The sequence below is a fragment of the Trichomycterus rosablanca genome, chromosome 25 (assembly GCF_030014385.1).
Source record: "Trichomycterus rosablanca isolate fTriRos1 chromosome 25, fTriRos1.hap1, whole genome shotgun sequence".
Classification (NCBI taxonomy): Eukaryota; Metazoa; Chordata; class Actinopteri; order Siluriformes; family Trichomycteridae; genus Trichomycterus; species Trichomycterus rosablanca.
The window spans coordinates 2073105-2086256 of record NC_086012.1 but is presented as its reverse complement, the minus strand read 5'-3'; the positions used below and the strand labels follow the sequence as shown (position 1 = coordinate 2086256).

Sequence of the window (13152 nt, the reverse complement as noted above, 5' to 3'; positions counted from 1 at the left end):
ACCTTAGTCAAACATTACACACATCGAACTTCAAAGTTAGAGAACTTTCTTACAAATAGTAATTCATTCACAAATAGATTTTACACCACTAAATGTACACATCACAGGAAGCGCACAACCACCTCAGCCTTCGTCCTACACACACACACACACACGTCCCTTTTTACAAAACAACATTGCACACATTTGTTTAAAAAAAGATACAAAATTAAATAATTCAGAGTAAAAAGGCACACTATTGCACAGTGTAAATTGATTATATGAAACATACCGTTAGATGTTTTGGATTATTTTGAGCAGTATTTAGAAGAAATCAAACAGCTATACTATGTAAATATAATACTAGAGGTCTTAGGGACCACACCGAGTTACAGGCTTAAAGGAAGGAAGAAAACAGCAACACCATAACGTTGTAGGAACCATTCTGAAAAGCATCCACACTGGAAGAACAGTTCATATATATTTGAAATGCATTTGCAAATAAAGGGATGTCAAATGTACATATAGGTTTCTATAGAACTTTTGGTAATTATTAGCTCACTAATGCATGAACAACTTTTCTGATAAGTAACAAATGTGAGCATTTCTACAGGCAAAAAAATGTACATACACTTGGGATTTCTGGTGTATGTATGTACAGGCAGTTGTGCAGATGGTTCTCAGACCTGAAGTTGCTCATGAATGCATTCTGAAATCTGTCTGGAACTTTTAAACCTTCTCACTGTAATGTGGGTAACCAAGTCAAATCAGTGCAATCAAACTAGTCCTATTTATATGGGAACACAGAATTTACCAGTGGCAGTCAATTGTAAATTGCTAACAATGTGTTATTAAGCCATGCCACAACATTATACACACAACCAAATTAATCAAAGTTGCTCATAGATTTGATCATACTTTTAGGAACTCCCATGAAAAAAACTCAAATGTGTTTCCTTGAGTAAGGTTTTCTCCAGCGGTTGCAGAAAATCCATGAGTGTCATGCATATACTGTATGTTCTTTACAAGTGTATGTAAACCTTTGAGTTTAACTGCAATACTTTTCTTGTCTCATTCACTAACTTTGAACAATCTCACTACTATTGTAAGACCCTCTGAGTCAGTAGTATAAATGGTATAATTTGCATATTCTGGTGCATTACATCAGTGGTTCTCAAGTCTTCTTTTTTCTAAGAAAGTGCAAACTCTCATGGTTTATAGTTTTCCTGCATCCCTCACTTGATTCAGATCATAAAGGATTCAAAAATTAATTGATCAGTTCGATCAAATGGTTAAAAAGAACAAATGTGCAGTCAAGGGTCCTCAGAAGCAGGATTGAGAATCCCTTTTAGATAATGTGCAAACATTTGTAGGATTTCACATGCTGATACTATATGCAATATGCTGTGAAGAGTGTGATGACCATGCCATCCATCCTAACCCTCTTACTAAGCTGTCCTGACCATAGATTTTTTATGCTGGCTGAAAACAATCCATGTGGATACCATGTGTTGCATAATAAAGGTCATGTGGCATCACAAGGGCCAGAATAAAATACAATTGCAACAAGGTGCTGCCAAAGGAGTATATTAACAAATACTGGCTATATTAAAGCACCATAAATAAGAAAAATTACAGCAAAAACTGAAATTAGGAATTACGACAATAGAATAATTGCTGGCTTATCATTCTTTAATACTTATTTTTGAAAGAGAATGTCAAACCAAACAAATTCAGCTTCTCTCTTTAGCACTGTGTGGTATCCTTAAGAAGCCACAGATCCCAGTTGGTATAGAGTGATGTCATGGTCACCACACAAGCACTAAATCTATATAAGAAATTCACCTGTGGAACTTAACTGTCCACTTTGCAGCATAGTCTGAACATTTGTTTCTTGGTTTTAAAAGTGCACATGCTCAGTTAAAGAGTTAAAACAACCCACTGTGTTCTTAATTTAAAGGGCTGGTGTACTAATCCAGTAATATGAACTAACAAATCAGTGGGGATCCCAGACTATTCCATTATTTTAACACAGGACCAGAACATTGGCCCGGTCTAATTAAAAAGACGAAATAAGGACAAAAGCATTTCTGATTTCACATTTAACATACAATGTCACTTAACAATATCTAATAGAGGAAGAGCACAGTGTAACGCACAACTACATGACATCTGTCGGTCCATAGCGGGTACCATAGACCAGTTGCATTGTAAGGAAATAAAAGTATTTAACTGTAAACATCCAGATCTGGGTTCATCTCCAATTAGAAGCTTCTTGTGGCATGGTTACTTTGAGGTTTGAGGTCCAACCACATGCAATGGTTAGGACAGAATAGTGGTGATGAAGTCATAAATCCTCTTGGAATATTGTTCTGGGTTTACTGTTGAGATCTCAGCTCCAGCCTATGAAACAGATATGAAACATAAAAACAGGAATCGTAAGAGAACTAAACAATGAGGTTACAGTAATCATTTGTCTGGATAAATATATACAGAGGTAAAATATGTATACTTGAATACAATGGAAAAAGTACTTTTAATTTTTTGGACATTTCTTATTCCTATCTAACCAGCGCTGAAACCTCAGAAATCCAGCGAAGCTAATAATTGAGGGAAACATGATTCAACAAGCCTCATCTACCCGCAACCTCGATCAGTCCTCGGTAACCCGGCAACACTGATCTACTGTATTATTGATTAGCGAGCAGGAGAGGAAATTATCCCCCAGAATGTCCGACACATCGATTATTTCCTCTGCAATATCACTTTATACTTTTTCTTTACCTTATTTTATTTCATTTTATTTTTATTATTATTTTAACCTTCGTCGTGCAACGTGCAGCGACTCAGCAGGGAGCTTCGGTATCGGTTTGCCTTTAAAGCGTCCTCGCAGCTGAATGCAATGAGTGCTAATTAGTGTTGAGAAGCCGCTGGGGAGTGAAATTAGTTCTCAAATTTACACTGGTGTCCTGTTAGTTAAAATATCCAACCACCCAAACATAATCTGGTCGATGGGAGTCCTATGTGGGGCTCCTTTGATTGATAATAGGGTGCAGGTGAAGTGATAAAGTGTACAGAGCAACAGATAGGCTACAGCCAGTAATTGTTTAACCACAAAGTTCATCTGTATGTTATAAAATAAAATAAGCAATGCATGTAGGCTACAAGCCAGATTGGTGTACTTAAAAAGTATGTGGATACAACTGTATTATTTTAAAACCATAATAAACCTGAAAGTGTGGCATTTAATGATAACGTTTAAATAAAGGTTTATTTTTGTAAATCAGTGTATAAAAGCTTTAAAAGCTGTTAGATCTTACCCCATGCTTCACCGTCTTGGCCGCGTGTGCTGCTTTCTTCTTAGCATCGTAAGGTGTGAGGATGTCAATTACAGCCATGAAGTAAACCTCTTTTTTGGGGGCATCTAAAAATTGACATCAATGTATTTATCAAATGTTCCTTACCAAACATGACTGCATTCATTAATAAACTGCTTAACTGAACACCATCATACGCCAATGTCTTATTTGGTTCAACATTTGTGAATGTAATTTCTTTTAAGCAAAAGACTCACTCTCATGGCTTCGAATGGCATAAACATCCACACTGGGGTCAAATTCTCCAGGTCCCAGAGGCTTGGTGCTGTCAAGTGTGTTACTGGGACTCTCAGGTGGCGACCCAGTCACTCCTCCATCACTCTCGGCCCCTTCCTCGTCCCCTCCTCCTTCGTTCTCCTCAATCTCCTCTTCTGGTTGCTCTTGCTCACCACGTTCCACATCATGGATCCCCACAAGCAGGCTGTAGTCCATCAGCTTTAATTGGGCAAGGAACTGTTCAAAAAGCAAACACGTTTGGAACTGTCAATGTAATTAAAGAAAATGTGCATATATCAACATCAATTTGGATATGCACCTTGTTACACAAAGCAAGCTTATTCACTCACAAACCTCCACATCACTCTTTAGCTTCTCCAGGAACATCTTCTTGTTCTCCTCATCTATGTAGATCTTTTGGCCGTCATTGATAAAATCATTGTCTTTGTATGTAGGGAGCTCTTTAGTCTGAAATGCAAGAAAAAGAAAAATCATTTTAGAAGATTTTAAAACCACTGATCAATATTAAGAGTAACAGTAAGAGAAAATGCTTCATTATATTCATCATATTTTCAGTTTACTTCTTCACATCATCAAACCAAATGTAGATCAATAAAGCAGGTTTAGTGTTTGAACTTTGATTCTTTTTGTTCTGCACTTAGGCACCAAAGCCAATAAAGTTGATGCAAAATAAAACCTGGGCTAACATGCACTTAAGTGATCTGATATCAGCAACATATCTTCATGTTAAAGATCACTGACAAGTGACAGTATCACTGAGAAAACAAATAAACAAAATATAGAAACCAGTGACTCCATGGTCCAAACATTAGCAGGAACAAAAAAGGCAAAAAACAATGAGACAAAATACAAGAAAACAATTTGCAGAATAGTGGATTAAGCATGACATCAAGATGGGTAGTTTCAATGCTGTTCCCATCTTTTTTCTCTGGTGAATTCAAATAAACCTTAATAACCCTTATCCCCCTGTAATATGCAGGTAGCAGGCTCCGCAGGTTAAAAACCTCTGATTTTAACAGGCTGCAGGTATAAGAAGTTCTTTAAAAATATTGGTTAACCATGTCATCTGTTAATTATTACAAATATTAATTATGCTGAAGGAGGTGACAACCGAGATCATGAAATCTAGTCCCATATAGTTTTTACATTTACTAGGTACTAAGTTAATATATCACTGCAATTAGTGGTAGTATATAATGATGATTAGTTTTCTTCTCCATGGCTTAGTCTATACCCAAGGGAAGTATTCATTTCTCCAGATACACAACTCTTGTGTCTGACTTTACTGTGGAAGAAGACGTTATTTTTGGTTGAGGTAAACCTGAAAGCGTGCATGAGTCAACCCTCTTCTGTGACATCTGACGAGGCCATGGCACATGCTAAGGAGAGACAGAGCAAATGTGTATCACGTCTTTGCTGATGTGCCCTTACATGTCTGATGGCGCAGTAAAAGCGTGTGGCGATCCTGATGGTTTGAAGTTTTTGGCTCATGCGAGACTTGGGCGGAGCGCTGTCTTCAGATGAGCGTGGCTGCTAGAAACAGGGTGAGAGGCAAGCAACTTCACTCATGAACCATTACAGCTTTAGACAATTTTCATATCCTGAGTAAATATGAACATGAAAAAAAATACATGCAATTATTGAAAACGACTTAATGACAGTATATATTAGAGCTGGGTGATAAATACCATCATGATAAATACCATCTGACACCGAAATACGCTTAATACAGCAGGTGTAGTTGAGGGCAAAAGTTTACATACACCTGTCAGAATTGGAGTTCAGTGAAAATTGTCCAAATTGTTTATTTTTTTTATTATTATTTTTTATTTTCCCAGAACTTTAATACCACATTTCCACGTTGTCATTTTGGGTAATTAAGCCCAGATGAATTAGTAAAATAGTAATTATATCCATTCCGCAATACTGGGAAGTGTGCAAAAAGTCAAGGGGTTCGAATACTTTTTGAATCCACAGTATACAGGACAATTCACAATCAAAATGTGTTATTAAGAGATGCACCAGATCTGTCATGTTTAAAAATCCGATACTGAGCAGAAAAATATAACACAAGAAATCTTTTCTACAAGAAATTCTCTATTGTGATGTATACTGTTACTGAAGTATAACTATTTGGCCATACCGCCTAACCCTAATATATATTGTCACTATTTACAGTTGTGATTAATATTTAGGTTAATGATGATTCAAAGATTATTAATTTATTAACAAGACATTCATACATATGATACTGTACATTTACAAATGTTTAGATAATTATATTTGCACAGGAGCATCATCTGCAGGCATGACAATACGAAATAAAATCAGCATGACAAGGACATTCCACCATGCCAACAAGGAGTACATGCACATTAGGATTAGAGAAGAAAGATTTGCATGCAGATACTTTGAATCCCTTTGAATTTACACTATGCATGGGATATCAGAAAGCAGTCATCAAACCTTTGCTGGATTTCCAAAATACACTATTTTAGTACAGCAAATGCATTTGATAGTCTTGTTAATCTGAAAATAATATATTATGAATTTAAATGGACAGCTACATTGGCTCATACAAATGAGCATCTCTAATTATTAACCCAGTACCAACAGTCTGCAAATTAACAACCACGTTTACACAAATATTTGTGGAGCTCATTGTATGATAAACACATCTTAATATTCTCAAAGCAAGAAATGTAATCTGATGAAATATTTGTATTAAGTGATGCAGACAAGTGGTCAGTCACACTTAATTTTGACTTTTTCAGTAAAAGATATAAACAGCTCTATTTCATTCATTTACAAAATAGGATAACACTCCGAGAAAACAAAAACAGCACTATTGCACTAAAATTCCACAGTCAAGCAAGGGCAGAGATAAAACAAAGGAAATTATGACATCACTTGACCAAAATAAGGCACACATTTAGTGCTGTAGAAAAGGAATGAAGAGAGAAGCAAACAGGGTCTTCAGGCATGATTTATTTTAGGAGGTAAATGATACAGGATAAATAAATAAATTGGAAGCCAATGTAATATTTCAGCACCATATATTTCAGATTTAGACAGTACCCAACTTACACATGCAATGTACTGAACGTGCAGGTTCATGCTTATTCTGAAACCTAAACTAAACCTAAAACACATGCAATTCACAGATTTGAGGATTACAAAAAAAGGAAAGTACCAACCAGATCCTAAAAGGTCAGAGTAAACTGTGCTGGATTTGTATCAGCTATATTGCATCTGAGCTATTTTTGATATTTTATGCAGTGTTAATCTGCTGCTGTGCTCTGTTTATGCTGGTGGTGTAGAATGGATGTGTTTACACAGATGATCTAGTACATCAGTAAATTATTTTAGCACAAAATCAACAGGCAACTAAATAAAAACACTGAAATAAATATTGAAAAACACCAAAGTAGCATCTCTTGAATCAAGTAAAGTTTTAATTGTATTATTTTATACTACTGTATATTGATTTTCTTTTTATTTGCTTTTTTTATTTTATTTTATAATGCTGTTAAATTTTTACCATATTATTACATAGTATTCAATGCATTTTACCATTTATTACATAGCATTAAATGTATACTGTATGTTTAATGTAATGATAGACGTATTAGCATTATTTGAACTATGGTTAAGATTGTATTGGCTTTTAATCATGTTTAGTATAGATGACAAACAAACTGTATTTATTTATCATTTTTAAAAATGTAAAATTTCAAATGGCTTCTACTTTATTATTATAAAATTACCTTTTCTTTATCAGTAGCCTCTCTAGACACTGTGGAGCCCTGGGAAAAAAATATTTTAAACCATACTTAATAGTATTTCAAGCATGTAAATGATACAATATGCATTAGATTATTTACTACACATCAAATCTAGAAAAACACTGGGTTTCATATCTGCACTGACCTTTAGATCATACTTTTTGTGAACAGGCAGTCGGGGGCTGAACACGTTGCGTGTGACGATCATGTAGGTCTCATCTCCGTCCACCGTGAGACGGTACATGCCCAGGAACTGAGGGAGCAGCGTGTTGCCATGGCACTCAACTATATACTGCAAACACACACACACACACACACACACACACACATATACTCACACAGTGTTAGAAACTTTGTAAACAAAAGGGTCGACATTTTGTTTCAGGTTCTAAACATCCTATATTGTACCACTTTATATCATTATTATTATTGTTATTATTAACTGGGTGTATTCATGATTTATTATATTATTCGGTGTGTAATTATGTAACACCATGCCCATGTCCTTTTACCTTATTAAATCGATGTTATTATGCAAGATTTGGAATTTAACTTGCTCTTACCTGGTGGTACTTTTTCAGGATGTTGTGCATCTCAGCCACATCTTCACTGGTAATGATCTTGATGACGTATTTCTTGTTGTAGGAGGTGTGAAAGCGGGCACCGCTGCGACCTTGAGAGTCACTGGGGATTGGTGCACTGCGCGTCAGAGAGTTCTGTCACAAAACAGCGGGTTTAGTTTCATACTAAAAAACATCACACTAGAATCAAATTTTAAAAGATTTAACATCCAGCACTGGCGTTCTTTCTAACACTGAGTGGTAAATGCATCACAAGTGATTAAGCCACCCCTCCCCCTTAGACATGGCCATTAATGTCTGTGTAGATGCTTATCTGGCCAAGAGCACAGCTGAGTTTTCAACCTGGACCTAGCGTAGTAGACCTGTGTGTGTGTGTGGAAGGGTACCTGATATTCCTGATCATCAATGGCAAACTTCTCCCTAAGGTTTCGGAAGACAAGAGGACAGTACTCCTTAAACTTGAAATGGCTTGGCATATTCTCTCTGTAAAGGGTAAAAAAGAAAGAAAAACTGAATGAATCCAATATACTAATATAGCAATCCACCTTGCACTTGTTTATGTGAGGTGGAATACCCATGAATTGTCTGTTGAAATATATTTTGGTAAAACATTGCAAAGACTGCATTTAACAAGTCCAGAAAAATCAAGCAAATTTGAATTTCTGATCAATGTAAAGGTCAGTCATACTTGTTAAAGAGGTGATTGTCCACTTTAATCTTGGAGCTGGCTTTGAAGTCATCAGGCATCAGCATAACAGGGATCTGAATGTGAATGAGCTCATTTATCTGGAAACACACAACCACAAACAGTTTTAAGGATTTAGTCAATATAGACACAGCATTATCAGTTTTACAGCAAGTCCAACAAAACACTCTTTTTTACCATAAGAGTAAAAAGTCGTCAGCTATACAACCAGATGTGTAATTGAAATGAGTAAGATGCTTTTACAAGCTCCACATGAACAGAACCCCTGACCACTTACTTTACAGAGATCTGTGCTGCACTGGTGGCTTAGAGCCAAATTGCATTTTCCACCTCTCCATGCAGCAGGAAAGAACTGAGGATGTCAGCAGCATTGTGTTGTTTACCATTTAGTCCTGATTAAATTCACATTTATAATCATTAACCAGAATTTTTGTACCATGGTTATCATATTAAAATGATGTCAAAAGAAAAATAAAGACCATAGTGTTTCTATTCTGAAGGTACTTACACTGGTGAGCATATTTTTCTGCCCTAATGGACTTCTACATCTATCATCTAAACACATAGTTACTCAGTGGATGATAAAAATGATTAATCACTCTTAAATAATCAATTTTGTTTTAGTAGCTACATTCCACTGTGCAGGTGGAAAAATAATGTATTTTCGCTTTGTACTTACAATTATAATCAAAAGGTTTTTGTTCACAACACTCAAGCAAATCTTCTGACTGGAATCCTATTGAAACTGACCAAAGGAAGGACGCTTGTAAGCTTGTTTAATTAAAGCTGGCTTACCAGGAGAAATAGGCCACAAATTAACCACCATAATGCTGCATTTGCCAACTTTTTTTTTCTATTGAGTTTTATGAATGAATCCTCATTTACACTACATACAAGTACTGGATGTATCTTAGAACTGAAGTGGTTAAGTACTTATTTCCCCCACGCTACACTTGCACACTCACTGATTTAGAAGATTATTTTCTGTATGCCGTCCTGTGTGTCTCCATCTGTTCTCATTACATTGGGAGCTGTTGTCATTTGCAACACCCACACTTATTTAACATAAACTACAGACTGATATACATTTTGACTGGTGAAATTCTTTAGTACACCTAGATAATTCTATGTACAGACTTTCATGGTGGAGGAGAAACAGACTGACACATAAACTCTGATATTGCTTCATGCTCTGCTGCTGCCAGCAAATGTGCCTCATATGCCAGGCTAAACAGTCTGGAGAGAAACAGATTTCTTACAGCTACCAGAAGCCAATACATTAATTCATATTCACTAGAGGGGAAGAACATTTTTTTTCTAAATGTGTGCCAGTATGTCATAGCCCAAGGGACAGTCAGCAATACTGACACTGTATCGCTAATCAGTCAATAAACTGAACAACTGAGTGTAAGTAAAAAAGAAAACATCTACTGGCCTATTAAACACCCACCAAAGAAGCTGCATTTGTCATTTAAAAAAGCAGCTAGTGGACCAAAAGTACACGTTCATGTATGCATGCATCCCAATGTACCCTCAATCCAAACAGAATTAAGGAATTTAAAAGATAAATTAAAATTTCCAATCATGTAACCACTGCCTCTTGTAGGGATACATTTTAGTCATCATTCTCACCCGTTTTACTTCAGATTTCTTACGTATTCAAAACACAAACAAAGCAGACTGCCTGTTAATAAGTAAGAAAAATCTTAGTCTCCAGGGTCGGAGAGAGGATTAGTCAGCCTCTTCTGCTGGCTAACACTCCTCAGGCGTTTCTGCATATATCAAACAGAGAATGAAAGACAGACTCGAAGCCCACTCAAAAAATAACACAGGAAGACTAGAGCTGCTAGTGCAAATGAGAATTTAATCCTGCTTGGCAAAAACAGCAATTTCCCTCCACACGAGGATGTGGATTTGAAAGGCAATGCTTGCAAAGTGAATACCGCTGAGCCCGTTTATGTTAGTAAACAAATGAAAAGCCTGCATACGCCTACGTGTGTCATGTCTAACAGCCCTCAGTTCACTTTCCACCAGACAGTCGTATACCCACAAGCCATTCATCCTATATTAGACCTTAGTAATGCTGGCTACCCATCCTTTTAGTCAAACCTTGTGGCCATGTTAGGCTTTTGTTATGGATAATAGATAGAAACGTTACTGCAAAGTCATATGCAGTTGCAAAAGGATAATCTTGAGAAAAGTCATTAATAGCCCCGGCAAATTAGTGTTTGATTTACATATGTACATATTAGTATTTGCTATACATATTTGGCAAGGGGGTTGATCAGCCACGATCAGAAAATGCAATTCCAGGGTCCAAAGACATGCAGTCAGGCCAGTTGGAGCTACGAAAATTGCTCTGTGTGTGGTGTGTATAGCAAATAGTTTACTCGCATTTGACATTTGTGTGGCTGCAGGGCCAGCAGTCAGTCAAAAGGAGTTACAGAATGACCCGAAAACAACAGGAACAACTGTTACACAGAAAACAAAAAGCAATGAACTGGACGACGGTCATGTCTGATAAAAAGCAATTTGTGTGCATTTAAAACAGTCCTTCCAAATACTTTTGAAACAATGCACTCCAGTCAGACACAATACAAATGGAACTCATAAATATGTTGCTGGTCAAGAATCTGGAGTAAAGCTGAACGTTTCAACAAGACAACAGCCACGAACATGAAGTCAAAACGGTTAAAGACCAGAAGAAGAAGATATACTTTATTTGTCAAATATACATATACATGTGCACAGTACAATTAAATTCTTTCTTCGCATATCCCAGCTTGTTTTGGGAGCTGGGGTCAGCCACCTTACGGCACCCCTGGAGCAAGGGTCTTGCTCAAGGACCCAACAGGGGCTGCATAGCAGAGGCTGGATTTGAACCGCCAATCTTCCGGTTGATAGCCCAAAGCTCTACCCACTAGGCCACCACTGTCCCTCAAGGGTGTAAAGGAGCTTCCATGGCCTGACTTATAAATACATAATGCAATACTTGATATATGCAATTGAGGTATATAAAATACCATAACTATCAGTGATTTAACCTATAGAGATTTGGGGGCACGGTGGCTTAGTGGGTAGCACTGTCGCCTCACAGCAAGAAGGTCCTGGGTACGATCCCCAGGTGGGGCGGTCCGGGTCCTTTCTGTGTGGAGTTTGCATGTTCTCCCCGTGTCTGCGTGGGTTTACTCCCACAGTCCAAAGACATTCGCAAGTGAGGTGAATTGGAGATACAAAAATCGTCCATGACTGTGTTCGATATAACCTTGTGTGAAATGATGAATCTTGTGTAATGAGTAACTAGCGTTCCTGTCATGAATAACGTTAAAATCCTAATAAACAAACAAACAAACAAAGCTATAGAGCTTAGAATGAACATACTCGTATATTAGTATAATGTAAGATTCAGTCACAGATCAATCAGCAGCAGCAGCAGCAGCAGCAGTGGAAAACATGACGAGCCTTACCGAGTGGTTCACTCCCCACATCAGCACACTGAGCAGCGGGTCGCTGGAGCGGAACAGCTTCACCTTCTGCGACACGAAGTGCTTTTTCTTCGTTTTAGTTTTGCTGGCGATGGCGGAGACCAGGCTGGCGGCTCCAGAAGCCATGTTTTAGCGAGGCTGCCAGAAAAATGGTCGAATGAATGAATTAAACGGCGGAGCCTGTACTACAATATCGAACCAGCGACGGCTCGACGCCTGAAGCTGCAGCGAGTCAAACGCGTCCTGCTGAACGTTAACAAGTATTTTACCCCTTTGCTGCGTTTCTCTTCTGTCATCCCTCCGTAAATATGAAATAATAATAAAGATTATTAAAGATGTTCGCTCGTTTAAACACTAAGCAAACGCTAAACACTACTAGCTGTCATTGACTGTAACCTGAAGGTTAGAACGTTTGAAGGCTGGAAATAAGCACCTCACCGCGGAGATAATCCTGAGTGTACCAACCTCACCTTCCCAAAATGCTGAGAATTAATCCCCTTCATTTCATTATTAAATATAATACAAAATAAATCGCGTTTTAATCCCAGAAATATATTTTGTCGAAGAACGCACTGGTTCCGTTCACACTCAGCCTGAACACCGCAGCCGTTCATCAACGCATCAAACTGAGAAAATCATTGTGCAGGTAGAACTGAGGTGAAGCTCCGCATCCTCCGCCATCCTCTCTGCTCTTTGGGACGCATCCGCTGGATGGAGGATGGAGACGCAGCGCATCAGTCCCGCAGCCCTCCGCAGCTTCTGCTGTAGCTTCTTGATCTTACGGTTCACGTCATTGCCGTGTACTACTGCACGTATGCGGTAGGCAAGAAATCAGTTTTTTAAATCCTGAAAGTGAACGTTTCCAAGAATCGACTTACCATTTGATTCGGTTCTTTTGCGGGTGTTTTGATGCACTGTTTTACTTTTTATTGCATCAGCACAATGTTTACATACAACGTACCTTCATTTACTTTATATATCAGTTTTATTCCATAAATATCA

General features: G+C 37.6%; 1 protein-coding gene across 3 annotated transcripts; it reads right to left on the bottom strand.

The window, feature by feature from the left end:
* Positions 1-1653: 1653 nt before the first annotated feature.
* On the bottom strand, positions 1654-12307 carry pip4k2ab (phosphatidylinositol-5-phosphate 4-kinase, type II, alpha b). 3 transcript variants are annotated; one of them, XM_062987443.1, is made up of 11 exons: positions 12133-12307; positions 8648-8745; positions 8346-8442; positions 7942-8094; positions 7524-7670; positions 7361-7399; positions 5025-5123; positions 3927-4040; positions 3554-3809; positions 3300-3403; positions 1654-2382 (listed from the first exon to the last, which is right to left on the bottom strand). In XM_062987443.1, exons 1-11 carry the CDS (start codon positions 12274-12276, stop codon positions 2302-2304), a joined length of 1332 nt encoding a protein of 443 aa, XP_062843513.1. In that variant the 5' UTR covers positions 12277-12307; the 3' UTR covers positions 1654-2301. The 3 variants fall into 3 exon arrangements, with proteins under 3 accessions (XP_062843513.1, XP_062843512.1, XP_062843514.1); XM_062987442.1 differs by having other exon boundaries at positions 5025-5126; positions 12133-12306; XM_062987444.1 differs by lacking the exon at positions 5025-5123 and having other exon boundaries at positions 12133-12306.
* Positions 12308-13152: the final 845 nt, after the last annotated feature.

Coding starts and splice junctions, on each gene's coding strand:
- pip4k2ab (XM_062987442.1), bottom strand. CDS start 12,276: ATGGCTTCTGGAGCCGCCAGCCTGGTCTCCGCCATCGCCAGCAAAACT. Junction 3,810..3,926: donor AGCTAAAGAGTGATGTGGAG/GTTTGTGAGTGA, acceptor CTTTTTGAACAG/TTCCTTGCCCAATTAAAGCT. Junction 2,383..3,299: donor CCAAGACGGTGAAGCATGGG/GTAAGATCTAAC, acceptor TCTGTTTCATAG/GCTGGAGCTGAGATCTCAAC.